The 24,685-nt window shown below is 42.2% G+C and overlaps 1 protein-coding gene across 2 annotated transcripts in view; it reads left to right on the top strand.

Moving 5' to 3' along the window:
* Window positions 1-810: 810 nt before the first annotated feature.
* Window positions 811-24,685, top strand: part of AFG3L2 (AFG3 like matrix AAA peptidase subunit 2) — a 36,998-nt gene continuing 13,123 nt past the window's right edge. The window contains exons 1-13 of one of the 2 annotated variants that reach the window (XM_070513471.1): window positions 904-1,061; window positions 1,107-1,162; window positions 5,544-5,643; window positions 6,300-6,377; window positions 8,905-9,017; window positions 9,172-9,324; window positions 11,687-11,761; window positions 13,886-14,010; window positions 16,106-16,379; window positions 17,611-17,748; window positions 20,329-20,482; window positions 21,851-21,958; window positions 22,054-22,179. In XM_070513471.1, coding sequence (XP_070369572.1) covers window positions 1,046-1,061; window positions 1,107-1,162; window positions 5,544-5,643; window positions 6,300-6,377; window positions 8,905-9,017; window positions 9,172-9,324; window positions 11,687-11,761; window positions 13,886-14,010; window positions 16,106-16,379; window positions 17,611-17,748; window positions 20,329-20,482; window positions 21,851-21,958; window positions 22,054-22,179 — 1,516 coding nt within the window. In that variant the 5' untranslated portion in view covers window positions 904-1,045. Of the gene's footprint in view, window positions 1,163-5,543; window positions 5,644-6,299; window positions 6,378-8,904; window positions 9,018-9,171; window positions 9,325-11,686; window positions 11,762-13,885; window positions 14,011-16,105; window positions 16,380-17,610; window positions 17,749-20,328; window positions 20,483-21,850; window positions 21,959-22,053; window positions 22,180-24,685 lie in introns of both variants that reach the window. The other variant, XM_014829088.3, reaches the window with a different exon arrangement.

Here is a 24,685-nt window from a genome sequence, read left to right as displayed (position 1 = left end):
AAGTGAGTTGTCAAAATTTTGGATTTTTGCCATTCTGACAGGTGAGAAATTTCATTAACATTTCAATAACTGTTCTTCCAGTTTTTTCCAATGTGTATATGTACATATACGCATAAATTTCTGATGCCACCGTTTTACCCATCCTCAGCCTCATCTCCTGCCTGTCCTTTTCCTCCCCATCCACACATTTATGTCATGCATACTAGTGGAAGACCTAACAGAAGACAGAGCCGAGATCTAAACTTGGCTACAAAGTCCAACCTCTACTCCACAGTCACAGCGCACGAAACAATGCGCAGTTTCCGCCGCCTGGAGAGCTCGCCTTATTCTCTGAGAATCATTTCTCTTTGAAACTGTTCCTGATGGGCTCAAGCTAGATGTCACAGTCCCAACACTTTTACTGTTGCATTTAGCTCACCCACTGGTTTGTGATTCTTTGCATTCTCTCCTAGGGTTAGGGATGTGTGTTTCGGCATTCCACAGCCTAGAACGATGCCGGACACTGATTAGACGCTCAGCAAACTATTTGACCAGTGACTCACTGAGAGAGTAACACCAAAAATGAAGATGGCTTCGCGACGGGACGGGGAAGGGTCCATTTGCCTGCGGGCCCAGCAGCCCGGGCCACTCCCTCCCAGCAGCTCCGGGCTGCTCCTGCCCTCCTGCCCGCGCCCCTGCCCCCCGCCCTGCCTCCGACCCGCCCCTGACCCTGCCGCCCGCCCTCCACGCTCCTCCCTTCGGCCCCGCCTCCAGCCCAGGCTGAACCCAGATGCTGCTCGGCCGGAGCGCCGCCCGTGGGCCTGGAGGCCCACTCTACGGCTGACGTCAGCACGCCGGGGAGGGGCGGGGTCGCCGAAGGCGCGAGCGTCGAGAGCGTGGGCTCGCCCCTGAGCCGCGGCCTCGGAGAGCTCTCTCCCGGCCTCTCTGCTCCGAGCCGCCTCCGCTGCCGGAGGCCGCCCATCGCCGGCCGCGCTCCAGTCCGCCCGCCGGCCGCCGAGCCGCGCCTGCGCAGCGTCCCCGGCCCGAGTGGGCCGCGCCGGCGGCCATGGCGCACCGCTGCCTGCTGCTGTGGGGCCGGGGCGGCTGCCGGCCCCGCGGCCTGCCCCGGCTGCTCGTGCCTGGCGGTGGCGTGGGCCCCGCCGAGCGGTCCTGTCTCCAGACGGTGAGTCCGGGGCCCTGCGCCCTCCGCCCCCGGCCCGGCCCTCGGGCCCGCTTCCGGCCCGGGAGAGTAGGCGTCAAGGTCACCGGCCCCTGGGCTGGTTCCTCGCGTGATGAGGCCGCGTGCGCTGCCATCAGTGCCAGGAGGCCTGCGTTTCTGGTCGTGCACCCCGTGCTCCCGTAAGCACGCTGTGCGTGGCAGCCCTGGGCGTCGAATTGGAACTTTGAGAACATGTCTCTCCAGCAGAGTCAGGTCTTTGCGCGTCAGGGAACCCTAAGTGAGCCTCTGGGAGGGTCGTCTCACTTCATTCAGGGCGAGCCCGTGTTACAGATAAGGCAGCTGAGAGCCCAGAAGGTTAGGGAACTGTCGTATTTCTGGCCTTGGTTGCCTTCGTTTCCCCCGCTTTCGTGACGTTGGGAAGTAGAGTGCGTGTGTTGTGTAGGTGCTTTAAGGGTCGGCAGCAGGAGCGTGGTGTTGTGAAAGCGCAGGTTTTGGAGTTAAGTTCCTTAACCTCTCTGAGGCTCCATTTTTCCATAGGGCTATCCGAATGGGGCCGTTGCCGGCGTTCTGGCTCTGGCATGTAGTAGATACCAAGAAATGTTAGCTGTGATTATTAATAATGTCATAGTAGAGACTGTGCTTGTTGTTGTTGGTAACCAGCGCATCCAGTGCTCCCACGGGTGGCGATGCTAATACGTTTTTCTGAAGTGGTGACACTGTGCTGACAGAGCCATGGCAGTAATGTGTCTCAAGGAAAGGTTCGTGTGGTGAGTAGTCGATGTCAGCTATTTCTGGGGCACAGTTTCTTGCTGGCTGTCAGTTCTTTAAAGTCCAGGCTTGCACTGGTGTACCTGGAGGTGCACAGGTAGAGGCCAAAGAGGGAGGTGGTTCGGGCCCTGGAGTCTCACGGGAACCTGCCCCTTACTGACCAAATGCCCTTGAGGAAACTCTCTCAGCCTCTCCACTTGGAAGGGTGTGTTACTAGTACCTGCTTTTATGGTTTTTACTCTTTGAAGCTCCCTTGCCAGTCTTGGATTATCTTCATCTCTTTCCCACTCCATACTGCCCTGCACTAGGCCTTTTTTCAGTTGCTTGCGTTGCGTCCATTTTCCTGTTGCCCCTTGCTCTCATACCTCTCTTTTTGCCCTTCGTGAATGTTGGGCTCAGACATATAATGAGCAAGTGGAGATCTGCCTTGTGAGTTTGCAGTTTTTATGTCAGGAATCCCATGTAAAAGGCCTGTCTTTCAAGTGGCACTGTTGTCCCTGTGATTCATTGCTGCTGACGTATAAGGAAGTCCCCTGCACTGACTGCAACAGCTGGTTGATTGGGGGGTCCATGACATATTCCCTGGCAGTGCTCTGAAGCTCTGGATGGGGACACTGGGGCATTACTGTGCTACGTGCAAGGGAGTCTGATGAGGGGATTTTCCTTTAGGTTCTGCTGCTGTTAAAGGTGAGAGACGGAAGTACTAGTCTCACAGTGAGATTTCTGGGGAAAAGATTTTGACATGTGAGATGTCAGTTCTTGGGTATTATGCTCAGAGGAATAAGTCTGACGATAAAGCAACTAAAAACTGCTCATATTGTCAAGCATAAAAGCTAATCCTCTAAAACGAGGTGCTCTAAACTTAAATTTTGTGAATTGCTATCTTTTATATTCTTTAGTGGGCTTGGATTGGATATGCAGAGGAGAAGAGTTTCATTGATGATCCTTTTATAGAAACAACCTCAGTGTTAGATGTGGTCACAGATTATTGCCAGAGGTATTCCAGGTCAACACAATTTCAAATAGAGCCTACAGGGGGCTTATTAGTAAACAGACTTCTATGGAGTACATACCGTGTGCCCATTTCTCTACTAAGCTTTCTGGTGACAAAGACTTGCTTTATATGGTGATATAAAGAACTCTTGCCCTCAAATAGCTTTCAGAAATATTTGGAAATGATCATTTAAATCTAGGTATTGCCATACAATTTTAAAAGTGCTTTTACAAAAAGTGTTTTTTAATATGTTGTCACATTTGATCCTCACAGTAGTGTCCTTGGGAACTAGACAGGCAGAGTTGTTTTCTCCCATTACAGATGTGTAACTGAGGCTCCTAATATCATGAGACTTGGTTGAAGATCGTCATGCGAAAAATTCAGATTTCCAGCTTTAACTAAATTAAAAGTTATGACACTGACTGAACTATAAGTCCTTCAAATCCCAGGCTAGATGTCATTTTTCTTGTGACATCCCTGGGTCCCTTAAACGTGTAATCACTTCCTCTTCTCTGCTACCCCTCTTCCTTATACTTACAGGTTTTGTATTGTTGCACATATTGTACTATCCTGTAATGGATCTGTCCCCGAGACTCTCTTCCTTTCACTGCTGAGTTTCTTGGGGGTAGGGACTGGTTCTGACCCCGCTGTGAACTCTCCACTGCTGGGCAGCATCTGGCCTGAAGTAGGCGGCTCAATAAATCAGTGTGACCAGCTTGAATAATAGGTCGTTTTAATCTACACCCTTAATGGATCTGGCATTGGAAAAACTTTATTTATTCACTTATGTTACATTTTTATCCATTATCGGTGGTTATTTCGTAGGTCATGTGTTCCCAGGGATCAGGGAAGGCATAAAAACAGAAGCCCCAGCTTTCTCAGATCAGCATTGCTGTCAATCAAGAACAGTGTCAATGTTTCTGTCCTATTTTGCTGTATAGAATCATTTATTAATTTGAAGTTAAATCAACTCTTTTATTTGTTTTTTTAGTTGACACTTTTTATTCACATACCATAAAATTCATCATTTTAAAGCGTACAATTCAGTGGTTTGTAGTATATTCACAGAGTTGTGCAGCCATCTCCACTGTCTAATTCCAGAGCGTTTCATCACCCCAAAAAGAAGCCGTGTAACTGTTACAATCACTCCCCATTTCTCCCCAATCATTCCTCCAGCCCTAGGCAACCTCTAATCTAGTCTCTGTGGATTTGCCTATTCTGGACATTTCATATAAATGGAATTATATAATATGTGACTTTTTGTGTTTGGTTTCTTTAACTTAGCATAGTGTTTGCAAGATTTATCCATGTAGTAGCGTTTATCAGAACTTCATTCCTTTTTATGGCTGAATAATATTCCATTGTGTGAGTATACCACGTTTTATCTGTTTGTTAGTTGAACGACATTTGGGTTGTTTCCACTTTTTGGCTATTGTGAATAATGCTACCGTGAACATTAATGTACAAGGTTCTGTGAGGACGTATGTTTTCAGTTTTCTTGAGTAGGAGTGGAATCCTGGATCATATAGTAATTCTATATATATCATTTTGAGAATGCCAAAGTTTTCCAGAGTGGCCGCACCATTTCCTGTTCCTACCAGCAGTGTATGAGGGCTTCAAAATCTCCACATTCTCACCAACATTGTTATTGTCTGTCCTTTTGATTATAGCCACGCTAGTGGATGTGAAATTGTTTTATATGGTTTTGCGATATTCTGTTTTTCTCATCAGACATAAAGGCAAATTATGATGGCTGCCAATACAGATGAACTTCACTTTGAACTTTCTCATCTGTATTTAAAAGCTTCTCCTCCCAAAAAGTGGTGGTGAATTTTCACTTTGCAAAAAGATAAGATTACTTGAACTTTTTCACTGCCAAATTTGGATATATCCCTTCAATGCACCTTGCTGTTGGTTGCTTCTAATTGTGCAGCTAAAAATTTAATAGGGAGCTTCTTCAGTTTGTTTACATTATACCTCAATTTATCTAGACTGTATTTACAAACAACTTTTTAGCAACATAAGTTATTTAAAGCAGAGATATATCCTAATGGGACTTGTATAACCAGGGTTCTCACTGGGGTGACAGTATAGCAAATGTCTTTAGCAAATGTTACTAGTATAAGGATTATTGTGATGTTGGACCATAACTTTATCTTTGAACTAAAATAAACTTAGTATTATATTTACGAGCAGCATTGTTGTGTAATTTCAGGTAAATATTCTTGCAATATTGTAGATCCTGCAAATGAGTCAGCAAGAAGCAGCAGATTTTCTGTGTCAGAGTTTGTCTTTTGAAAACTGCAAATTAAGTAAACAATGCCAAAGTGACTGTGTCGGCAGAGAATTGTAACTGGGCTGCAATTCTAATTTATGTATGATTTTGAAGTACTCTTTTCTGGCTGGTAATTTGTGTCTCCTGGTTCTGTTGCTGGGGTGGAGTGGCACAGTGCCAGACAATCCTAGTCCTCCCTTGTAGGGGTCATTCCGTGCTAGTCTGTAACCACTTGTTGAAAGGAGAAACGTTTCATCCCCTTTATGATATTAGCAAATGAAGCTCTTCCTTTTAAATTCTTTATCTTGATATAACCTTGATGCTTTTATTTATATGTCATGTTGCAGCTTTACCGATATGCTACAACTCAAGCAACAAGTGGCAGAAATTCTCTTTTGACAGATGTAATTGCTGCTTATCAAAGATTCTGTTCTCGACCTCCAAAAGGTAAATGCTTAGATGTGACCACGGTGTTCTACATTCTTGTTAAAGAGCAGTGCTGTCAGCAGTGTTCACTAGGCAGGTTCAAAGTGTTGTTTCAAGTTGGCTCTTAATTTGTGTCTCCTCCTGTCCACTCCCTACCTTCTGTCTGATTGGGATGATGAAAGTGTGTCCTCTTCACATGTAACACTTTTATGGGTAATGAAATTGGCGTGAAAATGGAACTTTTTTCTTTTACATCTCTGGGTTGTGAACTATATTATTTAGACTTTGATTTACTCCTACACTAGAAATGTTACACTTTTAGCTTATGTGTTTTAATGATGTATCAATTGCTTTAAAAACAAACACACACCGGCCAGCCCCCTGGCATAGTAGTTAAGTTCGCACATTCTGCTTCGGCGGCCTGGGGTTCGCTGGTTCGGATCCCACGTTTGGACCTACGCACCGCTTGTCAAGCCATGCCGTGACAGGCATCCCATGTATAAAGTAGAGGAAGATGGGCACGGAGGTTAGCTCAGGGCCAGTCTTCCTCAACAAAAAGAGGAGGATTGGCAGCAGATGTTAGCTCAGGGCTAATCTTTCTCAAAAAAAAAAGATTACACATAAAACCTGATGGATTTTGGTTTGAGGATATGTTTTTTTTTTTCCTTTTCTAACAGGATTTGAAAAATACTTTCCTAATGGAAAAAATGGAAAAAAAACTAGTGAACCTAAAGAAGTTATGGGAGAAAAAAAAGGTACCTTTTAAAAAAGATTGTTTGAACTTGCTGTTTTCCCATAATATATGATGTTGGTGATAGGTTTCACTGAAGAAAGACAGTGTTATCTTAAGGTAGTTCTGAAACCATAGGTTACAAGTGTATATAAAATTCCACACACCCTGTGTTTCATTTCACCTTAATTTTCTGTTCATATTTTCTCGACATTTTTCAAATTGAATTAATTTAAGGTCACCTTAGAGACGCTGACTGATCAATATCAGTCATATTTAACTGCATATTTGGTAAATATATTTGACACATAATTTAAACCACGGAGAAAAATCTTAGAAACCTAATACATGCAGTTTATTTGACACATATTGTGGTACAGTGCAGTGTTTTTCAAATTGTTCCTCAGACCCTTATTTTACCTCAGGGATTCAGAGAGGGTTTCTTAGGGCTGGGTGGCTGAGGGCACCATGTGGGCCCTGAGCCACCTGTCCCCCATGTCACATGTGTGAGAGCATTTAGCACAATGCCTGGCGTATGTTGACATTCAGTTGGCATCCTGTCTTCTTAGGGAAATGTAAGGAGAAATATACAGTCCTTGTTTTTAACTGAACTTGGATGTAGTTGGAGAGACATATGCTCAGAGAGCACAAGGAATGAGAGCAAGGCTCAGGGAGAATGGCTCGTGTGGGCTGATTGGAGCATTGGTGGCAGAGGCGGCATCTGCAATGTTGCCTGCGGGCATGGTGGGTGGCCTTTTAATCTTGATTTGGGGTCAGATTAATGATAATGTGCCTGCTTTTTCAATACAACCTGTTGGAGCCAGCCCTGATGGCCTAGTGGTTAAAGTTCAGCGCTCTCACAACTTCAGCACCCAGGTTCACTTCGCGGTCACGGAACCACATCACCTGTCTGTCAGTTGCCATACTTGGCTGTGGCTCACGTAGAAGAACTAGAAGGACTTACAACTAGGGTATACAACCATGCCCTGGGGCTTTAGGGAGGAAAAAAAGGTGGAAGATGGGAACATGTGTTAGCTCAGGACAAATCCTTCCCTGCAAAAAAAAAAAAAAAAAACACAACCTGTTGGATACCTTTTGTGCATATTCCATGAGAGGCATGGAATATTGTCAGACAACTTTAGAAATGTGCATACTCTGTTTCCCAGCCCTGTGCCTCCTTCCAGGTAGGACTTGCCTCTCTCAGACCCTCCCTCACTTGAGACAGGGGTGCAGAAGAAGCTCCTTGTGTGCATCATGGTGGAGTGAGCATGTCAGGAAGCCAGAGTGCCATGCAGTTACTCTGGGTGGCTGGGTGCTGCAGCCTCCCATCCTGCACAGTAGAGCAGTGACTTCACAGCAGTTGAAGATGTTAGAAGGGTATTTATGGGTCTTTGAAAGGATAGAGAAGTAGGGGAGAAAAGGAAGGTGTTAGTGACTGCATTAGTTTCCTAGGGCTGTCATGACAAAGTACCACGGCTGGGTGTCGTAAGCAACAGAAATGTATGTCTTTCAGTTCTGGAGGCTGCAAGTCCGGAATCCATGTGTTGGCAGGGTTAGTTCCTCCTGAAGGTCATGAAGGAAGAATCTGTGCCAGGCTTTTCTCCTTGGCTCGTAGATGCCCATCTTCTCCCTGTGTCTCTTCACATTGCCTTCTCTCTGTGCATGTCTGTGTCCAAAGTTCCCCTTTTGATAGAACACCAATCATATTGGATTAGGACCTACCCGTATGGCCTCATTAACTTGATTATTTCTATATCTCTCCAAAGAAGATCACTGGGTGTTAGGACTCCAACATATGACACAGTTCAACCCATAACAGTGACTAATCTCAGATTCTTGCAAACTAATTCTATGTGGGTGAGGGGGTTTTTTTTGCCAGTTATCAAAATGTCTTTCCCACAGAAGAAACTATCAGCAGCGTTCACTTTGTGAGAGTGGGAAAGAGGAACCCTCACTTTTTACCTTCAAGTGGGAACTCAGGAGTTCACTTACCTACCTGCATTCAAATCCCAACTGTCACTCACTCACTGTCACTTAAGACTTCAACAGATTATTCAATAAGTACCTAAGCTACAGTTTCTTCGTCTGTAAAATGAGTATACCGTCATGTGTCACTTAACAGTGGGGATATGTTCTGAGAGATGCCTCATTAGGCGATTTTGTCATTGTAGGAACATCAGAGTGTACTTACACAAACTGTCTACGGTATAGGCTACTACACACCTAGGCTATACGGTACTAATCTTATAGGACCACCATCGTATATACAGTCTGTCGTTGACCAGAACCTCGTTGTGTGACACGTGACTGTAGTAGGATGCTTATTGGGTTATTGGGTTACTGTGCAGACTTCATGAGATAACATATATGCAGCCCTGGTGAGTGTCCATGAATTTTAACTCTTTGTATTAGTCTCATCCTTGCTCATAGTGCTTTATTTAGTAACTGTTAGTTACCATAATGTATTTTGCAGTGTCTTTTATTAAACTGTATTAATGAAAGCCTTGTTGAGAGATATAAAACCCTGCTATGCTGCTGTATACACTGTTTAGGAACAGAATCGAAGCCAGCTGCTGCCCCGCGCCCTTCTGGAGGAGGAGTTGGTGGTGGTGGAAAACGAGGTGGCAAGAAGGATGATTCTCACTGGTGGTCCAGGTTTCAGAAGGTTTGATTTCAAACCGTGTGTTAATTTTTAAGGTCTGAGGTGTCCCCGGAAAAGGTTGGGAGGCATTAATGGCATTGGGAGAGATTTGCGTCCAACATGGTATAGATCATATTGTGACATTTCAGTCTTCACAGAAACTCTCTCCTTTGCCCAGGGTGACTTTCCGTGGGATGACAAGGAATTCAGGATGTACTTTCTCTGGACTGCTCTGTTTTGGGGTGGAGTCATGTTTTACTTCCTGTTCAAGAGCTCTGGGAGAGAAATCACCTGGAAGGACTTTGTCAATAACTATCTTTCCAAAGGAGTAGTAAGTATTTTATGGGATTGGTGTCTGTGGTGGTTGAAAAGGTGAATTTCAGTAGATTAGACTAATAAAGTAATGAATAGTCAACTAGTTGGCCAAATTTGTCCGATATAAGGTTGCTATTTTCATATTGGACTTTTTAATGCTAGAAAGTACTGCAACCAAAAAAACCTGTTTGTTTTGACCCAACAGTCCCCAAATTTACCACAGAATCCTTTATTTCACTTCATACCAGAACCTAGTTTAGGAACCACCGCTCCCAACTGTTGCTCTGGAGTCCTCCCTCGGCTCCATCATTTCCTCGTGTGCCCTCAGTTGCCTCTTTTCCCTACTGTAGTGTGCCGGCCTCTCCCAGCTTCTTTACGTCTTTACTGCTTTTACTCTCTCGTGGGCCATAAATAAGCGACTCGGTGTTTAAATGCAGACAGGCTCTAAGTGAGGGCTCGGGAGCCTCTGTCACCACTGGTTGGGTCTTTACCCAGTAAGACCCTATTTCAGCATACTTAAGACGCTATTGATTGTAAGACACCTTATTTTATATATTACTAAGAAAAATTTGGTAAGCTGCCAATGAAACTATGAAATGCCATCAGTTGTCACATGTGTCCCAATTTCTGAGATGTTAAAATATGAAAAATGTCCATCTTAGAATTGATGAAATAAAGTGATAGAACCAGGACCAGGCCTGCTCTGTAACCTTGGGGAAATTAGGTAACCTCTCAAGACTGGATTTTCATCAATGAAATGGATAAAATAAAGATAAGGTATTAATACTTACTGAGGTAGTATAAAGAATCTAAAATTATTTTTAAAGGTTATACAGTGAAGGGCTGACTCAGTGGCGCAGTGGTTAAGTTCGCGTGCTCTGCTTCAGCAGCCCGGGGTTCACAGGCTTGGGTCCTGGGCGCGGACCTACGCAGTGCTTGTCAAGCCATTTATAGTGGCATCCCACATAAAATAGAGGGAGACTGGCACAGGTGTTAGCTCAGCAACAATCTTCCTCAAGCAAAAAGAGGAAGATTGGCAACAAATGTTAGCTCAACAACAATCTTCCTCATCAAAAAAAAAGAAAGGTTATACAGTAAGCTGAGGATTGGAAGAATGGGAATGATTACCTACTCAGGGTTTTGAAGCAAGTGTTTCTCTCGTGAAAGCAAGGATACGCTATGTCTAATTCCAGGTGTTTGTGGGAGCCTGCTTTCTAGGGAGTAACTCCTGTCCACGTGTGGAGGGGGCTGCAGCCGTCCTTCCAAGTTGGGGGACAGGTCTTTGGGGAGGATTCTCCATAGCTGCATCTCCTTCTGACCCACTGGTTCATGGAATCTGTCTGCTGTTGCCCCAACAGTTGTATCAGGGGTAGAGTACTTGAGTCATTCCTCTCCAGACTGCCTACCTTTAGGAACAGCCAGTCCCCTGTTCCAGCTCCTCCTGGAATTATCTGGGGCTCCCTCACTTTCCATTTTTGACTCACACCCTCTAGGCTTCCTGCCACAGCAGACTTAATGGCAGCAGGAAACAAGCCTCTCCCCAAGGGCTCGTACTGCAAATCAGTCAGAAACCTTGGGATGAGGTTTTTAAGAGTGTTCTTAAGAATCCTGTATGGTTAGGAGGTTACAGAAAAAAACAAATTTAAACCGTTTTAGCCCTGTAGAGTGACAAAAATTAAAAAGTCTCATAATAGCAAGTAAGGATTAGAACAACAGGACTGTTTTAGCAGGGAGTGTGAATTGGAGAGCCACTCTGGAGAGCTATCTGGCAGTGTCTGGTAAAGCCTTACCGATCTATCTATAGGTACACATTGCAGGGAAATTGTTGAAGATGTGCCCAAGAAGGTGTATGCAGGAATGTTTGTAACAGCTGTTTGTGGTAGTGAACATTTTGAAACAACCTAAATGTCTGTTTACAGAAGAATGGATATGTAACTTGGGGTTTGCTCATAAAATGGAATAGTCTGCAAAAGTGACATGTCAGCATGGGTAAACCACACAAATATAACAATAGGAAGAAAAAGGAAATTGTGGAAGAATATATACTAAACAAGGCCATTTTTAAAGTTTAAAAACAGGTAAAAGTGAGTGTACGTGTAGGGTTATATCTGCATGTGGCACAAGTCCCAGGACGTGCTTTGGGACGGTCAGCCCCTAATGTGGAGAGTGGCCGCCTCTGGGGAGAGGGTGTGACTGGCAGCTTCAGCAGTGTCTGTGATGTTTTCTTTCTCTAGGCAGAGTGGGGGAACAGGGAGCATCTGTATGTCACTCATTATTCTTTATATGTGTGAAATATCATCTGCGTTTTAAATGAGCTGAAGAATATGTCAAGTGTTTTCTGTAAATTTCTTTAAATATTTAACTTTTTAAAATTCCAGGTAGACAGACTGGAAGTCGTCAACAAGCGTTTTGTTCGAGTGACTTTTACACCAGGAAAAACTCCCGTTGATGGGGTAAATGATTTTATTAATTGATGTGAATTCGCTGTAAGTTAACTTTTCATATTTAAAGCTGAAAAGCACACATTCGCTCGCATTGCAGTGGTCTGTTCGCAGGATCTGCTGGAATTGGACAGTGCAGCAGTTGTAATCTTCACTAACGTAGATGAGACTGTGAATGTTGTGTGTACGTACCTGTGATACAAGGACTGGGTTCGTCGTTTGTGTTTGGGTTTCGTTTTGGTAATCATTTTGGCTGTACCTTTAGGAAACAGTGAGTGAAATCCCAGTTTTCACTACTCCAGTATCACCTGTGATTTTTCAAGACTGAGAAAACAATTGTTTGGTTAGAAAAAACATGTTAAAATCTGAATTGTTTATGTCTTGAGACAGCTTTTTTCAAATCAGTTTAAGAAGCATTCTGATCATATCTCTCCCAGCAGTTTCGTGATACTATATTAATTTCCATTTCTTCTCTTATTTTTAAAATACTTGGTATTTCCTGTACGGCAGTTTGAACTCTGTTCCAGAGATCCTAGACCAGGTTGAGGGGGTTATTGCGGGGAGGTGGGGGCAGGCAGATAACGTTCCCAGGTGACTCCTAGTTCTGCTTTGGGCCTTACCCGCCAGGCCTAGCCCTGCACCCTTATCATCTGCCGTCTTAAGACCTTCTCCTCAGGGCCAGACCGCTCTACCACGTTACAGCTCTTCTCTTGGACGATTTTGTTTAACCATTTCCTGAGTCATCCTGCCTAGATGGGGCAACATTTAAGGACAACTAGGACTTATGGTTGCCATCTCTCTCTGATCGCATATCAGTAAATGTAAGAATATCTGTAAAGTTATATGGCTCTGGTGTTTCAGTCACTTTTTGGAAAGTTATTTTAATTGTCCTAATTTTTCCCCCATTCTCTTGACCTCATGATGTTATATCATATTATAAAACTTACTCTCCATCTTTTGTTTTTAGATACGTGGAGAGAAATACCAGAGTGATGTTCCCCACTCAGTAACACTGGTTGGTGGGAGGAGTATGGGGTGACATATTACTCTCTTCTGTGTACACTTCTGAATCGTTTTGAGTTTTATAACACAGACTTACTGTTTGGATTAAAAAAATTTTTTTTTTAGGGATTGCAGGTTAAAGGAGGAACTAAGTCTTTTTGTGCTGTAAAGTGTGGCTAATACTTGCACAGTACTTGGAACAGGGTCTAGTATATAGTAAAACTCTATAATTGTGAGTTGTGTTTTTGTGGTTGTGTAAGAGAGGCGGTATGATGTGGTAATGAGGGTCCCTGGGCATAGAGCCAGACTACCTGCATTCAGATCCAGCCTCTTAGTAGATGTGTAACTGTGGGCAAGTGAAGTCACCTGTATAGTTTTCTCATCTATAAAATGGGTCTGGTAAGAGTCAGGACTGATATTCAGCCAGTAAACACCAGCACAGGGTGGAATACGTCTATGCTGTTGGCTAACATAGCCATTGTCTCAGGCCCTTCAGGGTCTCTCCCTGAGCCCGCAGAAACCTACTAGATCGAGTGAATAGAGGGTAGCGCTTAGCACACTGAGGCGCACTTCTGTTCTCATTCGGTGGTGGGGATGCCTTCCAGAGGTTCAATGATAGGACCTACTTCTTAGGGTGGTTCTGAAAATTGAATGAATTAATATATGTAAAGGGCTTAGAACAATGCCAGACACTTAGTAAGTGTTCAGAAAACTTTAGCTGTTATTACTGTGTCACGTTAGCGTTAGTTTGGGAACAGGTAACTGAGAAATACCTGGGAAATGGAGAAGAGAAAAAGGATGCATATTTCTTTACGAAAAGGACTGTCTTTTCAAATGGATTTTTCATTCTTTTGAGTTTATTATTTTAGAACCACTGAGGAATATTGCTAAAGAAATACTTATTTGCCAAGGATTGCCAGGTTTTCTCACTGAGTGAAACTTAATCACCGCATCATTAAAACTAGTCTTTTATTATTGCTATTTTAAAAAATTAATTAGTTAATTAAAAAATTTGTAAATTTTCAGTATTTCTGAAAAATTCTTGAAAAGTTGAATGCTTTAGTGACTTGAACCCTTTGTTTCCCCTTCCTTTCCCTAACAAAATTAGAATATTTCATTTTTTTGTTTTTATAGCAATACGTCTGGTTTAATATTGGCAGTGTGGACACCTTTGAGCGGAATCTGGAAACTTTACAGCAGGAATTGGGCATAGAAGGGGAGAATCGGGTACCTGTTGTCTACATTGCTGAAAGTGATGGGTAAGAAGCAATGAAAACACAGAAACATGTGGAAGACTGTTCACGGTGCTCTGTGTGGTTCACTCTATATTATAATGTTATGCATTATATTCTTAAGCAGGCCTCTCTCAGTTTGGCCAGAGTTCTTTTTCTAAACCATTAGTAACCTACTGGTTTTTGCTAGTGACTGATTGATTTTCTACAATTTATATTTATATTGATTAGGGAGTAGTTTGGGGTATTAATGTCCAATGCACTCTCTTTTTCTAGGATTTTAGCATAAAGAGCCCCTTTGTGTTGAAGAGTGGCATTCCCACTTTTTACTATCATTTACATTTATATTTCACAGAGTTTTCCAGGATTTTTAAGTAACTCTTCTTGCTCTCTCATCAGAGCTGCTTCTTCCCTTAGAGGTTATTTGTCTTTAGTGAGGCCACTTACAAGTCTGGGTCTTTCAAGAAGGGTCCATTGATTGCAAGAGTTGCTTGTCTTTGAACTTACTTGGGAATTGTATTGCCTTTGAGTGTTCATCCACATACACCCAGCTAGATCTCCTGGGAGTCACTCTATTTGCATTAAATGCAGAAGGTATACCTTGCTGTAGAGGTACCAGTTCAAGAGTGAAAGTAGAAATAAATTTTAATTTTTCTGTATATTTAAAAGAGCAGAAAAACAGAAAGCTAGTGTGTTAATCAACCTGATGGTGTTACTCAGTTTTAGGAACTTTCTTGAATCTTGGTTTGTGTAGACCTATGAGCTACCTGCAGTATTTAGATGCAGATGGCTATTGAGGTTATTTCACATATGATATATCCCTCTGCCCCAGACTGTCATATAATTATTTAACTCTATAGGCTGGTGCTGAAACATTACAAAAAGTTTTGTTGCATCATTCTTTAAACCTTTATCATCAGTGCATTTTTTTTCCTCCGGAAATAAATTTTTCGTGATTCTTGCTGCCTGCTGTGGCAGCATTTAGAATTTTGTAATAGGTGAAAAATTAGAAAGCAAATCCTGGCATGGGTTTTGTTTTGTTTTGTTTTGTTTTGTTTTTGACCTAAACTTGTACAAGATTTTGTTCCAAATTTCTTAGGGTAAGTTAAACTAAAGTTCATTATATTACCTTTTAAGTATATATCTGTGGTCATAGTTGTGTTAAAGTTAACTTTGTTAAGACAGACAAACAAAAGGCAAAAGGCATCCCCAGACTATAAGTCCTTTCCAAGCAGTTCTCTCTAGAGCAGCGTGAGGTTGCAGGGCGCACCGCTTCCACTGGGAGTCTCTGTTGCCCTGCACAAGCCGCACACAGTGGCCTGTATGATGCTAGTCAAGAACACCACACTAGCTCTCACCTTTGTATACAGGGCTTTCGAAACTGGTATCTGTTAACTTAGCAAGGGTTCGATACTTGGAAGGCATCTCTTCAGAGTAGTTGATGCATTTCTGTAAGAGAACTGGAATTTCTACCTATGCTAATACCAGCAGTTTTTTAAGTGAGTAATTCAAAAGAAATTTCCTAGAAACTCAGATATAATGATGGTAAATCACAATTAAGTCTGTACTGTGCATAAGTGGTGGTTATTGGGATAGGAATAAAATGTCAGTGAACAGCATACATCATAAGAACAGATGGGTTTTTTTTGGTCTTCTGTGGTTCTGCTTCAGTGATATTGACACACTAAGATTATCCTTGAGCTTCAGATAAAATATTAGAATATTCAGGTTGTAGAAAAATAGAAAATGGGGGCCTGCCCAGTGGCATAGTGGTTGGGTTTGTGCACTCTACTTGGGTGGTCTGGGGTTTGCGGGTTCAGATCCTAGACATGGACCTGCACACTGATCATCAAACCATGCTGTGGAGGCCTCCCACATACAAAGTGGAGGATTGGCACGGACATTGGCTTAGGGACAGTCTTCCTCAAGCAAAGAGGGGAGGATTGGCAATAGATGGTAGCTCAAGGCCAGTCTTCCTCACCAAAAAGAAAGAAAGAAAGAAAGAAAATGTATGCAATTATTATCCCAAGCAGTTAGCAAAAAGTGTATCTTGCAAAACATTTAAAAAGCCAAAGATTAACAGTCTTAAAAACATGTCACTGTTCTGTGTGCTTCCCTTTAGTTCGTTTCTCCTGAGCATGCTGCCCACGGTGCTCATCATCGCTTTCTTGCTATATACCATACGAAGAGGGCCTGCTGGTATTGGTCGATCAGGCCGGGGGATGGGTGGACTCTTCAGTGTTGGAGAAACCACTGCCAAAGTCTTAAAGGATGAGATCGACGTGAAGTTCAAAGATGTGGCTGGTTGCGAGGAGGCCAAACTAGAGATAATGGAGTTTGTGAATTTCTTGAAAAACCCGAAGCAGTATCAAGACCTAGGAGCAAAAATACCAAAGGTAAAATGAACTCGCAGAAGGTTGTTTTCCACTCATTAGCCCCAAATCTTTTGAATTATGTCTTGATCTCTGAAGTTATAATTTTGTAAAGTTTGGTTACTTACTATAATGTGGCTGTTTTTCTCCTTCCTCTCTCTTAACTTATTAGTCTCTGCTTAACTCCAGAGTATTTTTGGGTCAGTTGTTCTGTGAATTTGTCTTTTTGCATGTGGTGCGTATAGTCCTGAGAAGATTTGTGTTCTCTCTGCTTGGAAGCCTTCCTTGATTTGCCTTCCTTCCTCCCCAGTCTGATTTAGTTGCCCGAGCTTTCGGCAGCTGTAGTACCTTGAGCATGTGCTCCCTGCCGTCACCTGGTTGTCCCTCCCTCAGCAGATGTGGATGAACCCTCTGCCTGGGCTTGGCACTGAGGTTCATGGTGCAGGATTCGGTGGAGAAGACAGGAGCACCAATTTTCACCTCCCTCCTCCCAGCAGACGTCCCTGTGCCCGCTGTGGGCCATAGGCGGCCTCACTGATGTTTGTACTCCCAGGACCAGGCTAGGTCATTAAGTAAATGAATCAAAAAAATTGAACTAGTTCTTTTAAAAATCCATTAATAAAGTTTACTTTAAAGGAATCTTTTCTAACAGGAATCATCATTTTCTTGATTTCATGTCTTGCCCACATGGATAAAAAGTCATATTGTATAACTTTATAATTTGCTATTATTTAAGTACTTGTTCACATCATACTTAGGATCTCCACAACTTAAGTAATTATAGTGTTTGAGCAAACACTTCATTTTTTTCTTTTTAAGTTCATCATTGGTCATTATATTTTTACTTCATTTGTGAAATCTTAAAGGGAAGAAAATGTAAATTGGGAGTGTGATGTTTGTGTCTCCTTGAATTATTTAAGTAGACCGCAATTGGTTTGTTAGTTTCCTAGCTTAAGTCACCCTTTATATACTGTTAGAAAGGCCTAAAAAGAAACTACTAAAAATCTTATAAAATAAGGGAAATATTTAAAATTTCATATTCTTACCAGTTTTTTTTAAAACAAAACAGTCTATAATAATCTTTTTCTTACACTTCTTACTAACATAAAAATGTTCTACCATAGTTCAAATGTTTAAGAAATGCTTAGTGTATATTACTGAAATTTGTAGACAGATTTATACCTTAGGAGTTATTTATGGATATGCAGTTTTTCTGAATTATAGTTAAATATGTTTTCTCTTTTTTTATCTGAAGGGTGCCATTCTCACTGGTCCTCCAGGTACCGGGAAGACGCTGCTAGCTAAGGCCACAGCTGGGGAAGCGAACGTTCCTTTCATCACCGTTAGTGGATCCGAGTTCTTGGAGATGTTTGTGGGTGTGGGTCCAGCTAGAGTAAGTCTTCTCTTCTGTTCTGATGGTGTAGCTTCTTCCCCCTTCCCTCTAGTTCCCTCCAGATGGGGACTTGGTGAAGATGGCCCTGTGCCCTGGTGTCCTCTGGAGTGACCTCTCACCATAACTGCCCCGGACACTCTTCCAGGGCAGACTCTGCTGCACGGCCTATGGCTTCCGCCCAGTCATCCCCACCCCAGCCAGGACTGCAGGCTGTTAAACGGATTGTCTGTCTGTTGTTGAGTTGTAAGAGTTCTTTATATATTCCGGATACTAACTCCTAATCAGATCTATGATTTGCAAATATTTTCTTCCGTTGTGCATTGTCTTTTCACTTTCTTGATAATGACGCACAAAAGTTTTAAATTTTGATGAAGTTCGGTGTATCTGCTTTTTTCTTTTGTTGCTTGCGCTTTTAGCGTCATATCTGAGAATCTGTGGCCATATCCAAGGTGATACATATTTACTCGTATGTTTTCTTCTAAGAGTTTTATAGTTTTGGCACTTATGTTTAGCTCTGTGGTCCATTTTGAGTCAGCGGTGTGAGTAAGGGTGCAGCTCCTCTCCCTTCCGTGTACATATCCAGTTTTCCCAGCATCGTTTGTTGAAAAGACTGTTATTTCCCCATTGAATGGTGTTGGCACCCTTGACCATAGATAGACATGAAAGTTTATTTCTGGACTCTGAGTTCTGTCCTATTGACCTATATGTCTGTGTTTATGCCAGTGCCATTCTGTCTTGATTACTGTTGCTTTGTAGTAACTTTAGAAATCAGGAAGTGTGAATGTGGATTAATTTTTAAAGAAACACTTAAATTTTTGCTGTTATGTATTTTACCAGTATGTAAAGTGTTGAGTCTTTTTTGAAGTGCTTTAGAAATGCCAAGTGCTATCACAATTACTTTTCCAAACATTAGGATACAACTTGCAGTCAATAACAAACTGTTGTGTTATCACTTGGCAGCATTTTTTCTTTCTCAGTGGCAAGTATAGTAATACCATTGTTGGCATCTTCGATGAAATGAACTATCATAGGTGGAGTAAGTGGATTTATGTGGGTTTTGTAAGGCAGATACGTCTTAGAAAAATAGAGGAGCGTGGGGGAGTTGAGTGTTTATAATGATGGCCCGTGGAATCTAATATGGGCAAGAGATGAACTGAAGACAGGAGAGGAGCTGTAGATGGTGGGAAAGCAGTGGGCCTAATGGGATGTAGACCTACGAAATAGGTAAAGAATTGGTTGTGGGAGATGCTTGAGTACATAGGCCGGTCGAACTGGTAGGAGAGTGGTCAGAGAGTAGACTGCCTGAGGCTGGCTGTTTAGAGGGGGCCCTGGCAGTGCTGGCCATGTCAGTGGAGCAAAAGGTGATTGAAGGGTGAGTCAGGGAACCGAGAGACCAAGACCTGTTCAGATGTGGAAATCACTAAGAAAATAGCACCTTTGAAGGGTGTGGGTCGGGGAGTGGGACATCAGGCCTGTAGAGGATGAGAGTGGCCAGAGGGTAGAGTGCCTGCCACTGGGCAGGACCCTTAGCGAGCAGGGCATTTTCCAGCAGAATTATTTTGGCAGTAGTAACAGGGTGTGAGGTGGACCCCAACTGCAGCTGGCCTGGAGGGAAAGATACAAACACCTTCCAGTTGAGAGCTTTAGCTTTGCAGGAACGGCCAAATTTTAGGTCGGTCATGGAGGTGAAGGAAATGTTCAGGGAAGAGCTTGAGAGGGTAGGGGGTTGTTGATGACAGATCTGGAGTTCAGTGGGGGAGGCCGTAGAGGGATGTGAGTTATGTTAGGGCATGTGTTTAGAGCAGTATAGGACTGAAAACCTAGAATTCCAGGCAGGAGAGGATGATGGAGAGACTTCTGGTGAGTGAAATAAAAAGAGGTGTGAGCATAGGGAGTTTGTCTCTGAATGTCTTAGGGGCAAGACGATGGGCGAGACCCTGAACTCTTAGCTGATGGTGAGGCCTGGAGATGGCTGTTTCTTCTTCAGCCCGCTTAAACTATTGACCTGGGATGTGCTTGTGGGACAGAATGTGTGTGCAGGGCCTGCTCCTCTTGCAGTGGGGCTGAAGCAGGTCACCGTCGGTCATTCTGGGGTGATCACTGTCTGGGCCTGGGTAGGTCATTGCCTTTGCTTTCTGTGTCCGTGTTGCCTGGGTCTGTTGTTAGTCAGTCTCTGCTTGTTAATAACTGCCTCAGGCGTGACATGTGTACCTCGGAGCAGTTTGAGCTTTAAACTGAATGTAAAGATTTATGGCTGAACTTTTACCTTTTTGTAGGCTAAAAATGTGTAGTATGAGTTTGTTGATGTTTTAAAAATAGCAGATATCAGTAGTGCTTATTACATATACATTAATGTATGAGATTAGAGAAATAATATTTGCTCACCTTAAATCAGTTACCCACCAAGCTACTCATATGACATTTGTCACTTCACTTCTTTGCCGCTGGTAACTTTTAAATATGTACCGCAGAGTGTATAACACAAAAGGTTGTCTTCCTATGGGATAGGAAACTTGATGTTTATTTTTAATTAGAAGGATAAATTATACTGACTTGTCTGTTATTTGTATTTTTGTCCAGGTCCGAGACTTATTTGCCCTTGCTCGGAAGAACGCCCCTTGCATTCTCTTCATTGATGAAATAGATGCTGTGGGAAGGAAGAGAGGAAGAGGCAACTTCGGGGGGCAGAGTGAGCAGGAGAATACACTCAATCAGCTGCTTGTGGAAATGGATGGTGAATATTCAAGTCTTTTGTATTGCAAATTGCACTTTCTAATTGTTCCGCATATATCTAAAAGGAGAATCCTTATGCTGTTATCCAGTACAGGAAAAAAAGCATTCTCTAAGACAGCCCTTTTTAGAGGCTCTTTTATACCAGGAGTTAATAGCAAAATATTCTTGCCTGGCAGCCTGCCATAACTTAATATTGATGTTAAGATGGTATTTGTACCACATGTTGAATAAGAGAAAAATTGGTGAAATGATTCACAGAAAAATTATAGTGTCATTCTCAAAACCATTTATGATTTGGAAGCATCTGGAAAACCCATGTGTAACCAAGTGTGGATTTGGCAGATTTCAAATACTCTTCCAGTAAGAGAGTAGCAGTCTTTCCACGTCAGTCAGCTTTCTCTTTTATTGAGGAAAGCCAACTCTTAGGATGTGCCACCTCCTTCCCGCTGTCAGATACGTCGATGCTGTTGTGTGCTTTGAAAGGGGAAGCGTGCTGCCGAGTATTGAACTGGTTTACATTGCTGAGCTGGGCATAGTGTTGAGAATAAAAAGGTTGAGCCCCCTCCTCCAGTCTGGCGGTTGGTCCATGTGTAGGCCCGCGTGAATCAGAGTGCCACATTTAGGGGAAATCAGCACCTGAGCCCTCTCAGTGCCAGGGTTCTGAGACTATGGCATTGACATTTGATAAAACCGAGCAAGTTGAGCCTGGAGAAGAGGTCAGGAGTAGAGGTTGACACCTTTGCTCACATATATGGTAGGTTGTCCTGTGGCCCAGGGACTTTAGACACATTGTATGCAAATTTAATCTTAGTGATTTGAAAACATTTTAAAAATTGACAGCATAATCTAAATTTCTAGTTAAATAAATTAAAATCTTTAGGGGTCCGGCCCAGTGGCACAGTGGTTGAGTGTGCATGTACCGCTTCAGTGGCCTGGGGTTCGCCAGTTCAGATCCCAGGTGCAGACCTACACACTGCTTGTCAAGCCATGCTGTGGCAGATGTCCCACATATAAAGTGGAGGAAGATGGGCACGGATGTTAGCTCAGGGCCAGTCTTCCTCAGCAAAAAAAACGAGGATTGGTGGCAGATGTTAGCACAGGGCTGATCTTCCTCAAAAAAAAATCTTTGGTAATTTGTCTTTAGAAAATTGATTCTTAAAGCTTTAAGTCATATATGACTATTATCATTAAGGACAAGATGACTAGTAAGGAAAATAATTTAAGTTTGTGAGTTAAAAAGCACTAGATAATAAACTGAAGAAAGATTTTAACATAACAATGTATCTGTAGTGCTCATACATTTTGACAGGCACATTGTTGCTTTCAGCCTCATGACATTTAATAATGATTGCATCTTTGTTATTTTCAGGTTTCAACACCACAACAAATGTAGTCATTTTGGCAGGCACCAATCGGCCGGATATCCTAGACCCCGCACTCTTGAGGCCAGGGCGCTTCGATAGGCAGATCTTTATTGGTGAGATGATTTTCACTGGGTTCTATCCAGTCCTCGTGAAGAGAGAGATAACCATTTCACTATGGTTTTTTTCCCCTTAAAAATAATTTCTCAAGGACCACCGGACATAAAAGGAAGAGCCTCTATTTTCAAAGTTCACCTCAGACCACTAAAACTGGACAGTGCACTGGAAAAGGAGAAATTGGCAAGAAAACTTGCATCCTTAACTCCAGGGTTTTCAGGTGAGTGGAACATAATCTGTCCTGTTTATAAGTCCTTTAAATCAGTGACAGTTACCAGGTACCAGTTCACTTTGTTACCTCTCACCTTGGGGCCTCACAAGTATATATTTTTACCTTTTTATTATGGGAAATTTCAAACATAATAGGAGTTGAGAAAATAGTGTAATGAACCCCTCTGCACCCATCACCTATCAGGAACAATTATTGATTCATCTCCAACCTTATTATTTTTTCATTTTTGAGGAAGATTAGCCCTGAGCTAACCTCCACGGCCAATCCTCCTCTTTTTGCTGAGGAAGACTGGCTCTGAGCCAACATCCATGCCCATCTTCCTCTACTTTATATGTGGGACGCCTACCACAGCATGGCTTGACAAGTGGTGTGTAGGTCTGCACCCTGGATCCGAACTGGCAAACCCCCAGCTGCCAAAGCAGAACGTGCGAACTTAACCACTGTGCCATTTGGCCAGCCCCATTGTCCAACCATATTTCATCTATACTCTGCCCTCTTCCCTCTACCTTTGGATTATTTTGTGACAAATTCCTTGACAACATATCATTTCATCCATAAATATCACAGAAGTTATTCCTAAGAGTTTTTTTAAAAACAATTCTATTGAGATAAAATTAGCATACCATAGAATTCTCCTCTGTGAAGTGTACAATTCAATATATTTTAATATATTTACTAAATATAAATGGAGTTGTATAAGCATCACTGTAATTTTAAAACATTTTTCATCACCCCAAAAGAATCCATTAGCAGCCACTCCCTCCACCCCCAGCCCTAGGCAACCCCTAATCTACTTTTTGCCTCGATAGATTTTCCTTTTCTGGATATTTCATGTAAATAGAATTATCCAACATGTGGTCTTTTCTTTCTGACTTCTTTTATTTACCATAATGTTTTTAGAGTTCATCCGTGTTGTAGCATGTGTCAGAACTTCATTCCTTTTATGGCCAAATAACATTCCGTTGTCTGGACATACCACATCTTACTTATCCATTCATTCATCAGTTGCTGTACACTGGAGTTATTTCCGTCTTTTGGCTTTTGTTATGAATAATGCTGTATTCACATTCACATACAGTTTGTGTGTAGACATATGTTTTCATTTCTCTTGGTTCTATCCCTAGGAGTGGAATTGCTAGATCACTTTGTGAGGAACTACCAACCTGTTCTCCAAAGTGGCGGCACCATTTTACATTCCTGTTAGCAGAGTTCAGGGTTCCAATTTCTCCACAGCCTCACATCCTCATCTCAGTCTGTCTTTTTTATTGTAACCATCCTAGCAGGTGTGAAGTGCCATCTCATGGATAGTGTATGGTCAAAAGAAGATAGACAACTTAAATGGCCTAGAGGTCCTAAGTTTTTACTTGTTTCTTGTCTTTGGAATTTGTAGCATTTTATTTACTTTTGTTTATTTATTTATTTGAAGTATAGTTGGTATATAATATTGTATTAGTTTCAGGTGTACAGCATAGTGATTTGACATTTATTTATGTTACAAAGTGATCACTCTAAGACTAGTAACCATCTGTCATACAAAGTTATTACAGTATTGTTGACTCTGTTCCCAATGCTGTACCTTACATCCCCATGATTTATTTATTTTATGATTGGAAGTTTGTTCCTCTTAACTCCTTTTGCCTGTTTCTGCCTTCCCCCTGCGCCCCCTTCCCCCGACAAGCAGCAGTTTTCTCTCTGTATATGAGTGTTTCTGTTGTGTTTCCTTTGTTCATTTGTTTTTTGTTTTTATTTTTAGATTCCACATATAAGTGAAATGACAGGGTATTTTTCTTTCTCTGTCTGGCTTATTTCACTTAGCATAATACCTTCTAGATCCATCCATGTTGCAAGTGGGAGGACTTCATTCTTTTTTATGGCTTAGTAATATTCCATTGTGTATATATACCACATTTTCTTTACCCATTCATCTACTGATGGACACTTAGGTTGCTTCTGTATTTTGGCTATTGCAAATAATGCTGCAGTGAATATAGGGGTGCATCTATCTTTTTGAATAAGTGTTTTTTTTTTACTTCAGATGATTACCCAGAAGTGGTGTTGCTGGATCATATGGTAGTTCTATTTTTAATTTTTTGAGGACTGTCCATACTGTTTAATATTTGTTTATTGAGCACATACATTGTGTTAGAGCTTTTGTGTTACCATATACTTTATCTGAAAAGTCAATTTAAGGAGACTTAGAGATCTAGTAAAGCATTTGGCAAGCCTCACATGTTTAACTTCTGTTTAGCTGAATATACTAGGCTACTTTAATGCTTATGTTTTCCATTATATTTCAGCATATCGCCTAATATTCACATAAGTCACTTTCCCAACAGAGATGGTGGAACTAATTTAATTAATGGGCATTTTTAAATACTGTCTTAGTTTGCCCTTATATGAGCCATATTATCTATGAGGGTAAATAGCTGCTTGTAATTATCTATTTACTATAAATACTTGCATCTCAGTTCAAAGGCTTAGAATTATACCAGGC

Source organism: Equus asinus, chromosome 7 (assembly GCF_041296235.1).
Source record: "Equus asinus isolate D_3611 breed Donkey chromosome 7, EquAss-T2T_v2, whole genome shotgun sequence".
NCBI classification, from domain to species: Eukaryota; Metazoa; Chordata; class Mammalia; order Perissodactyla; family Equidae; genus Equus; species Equus asinus.
This window is presented reverse-complemented; position numbering and strand designations above follow the sequence as displayed.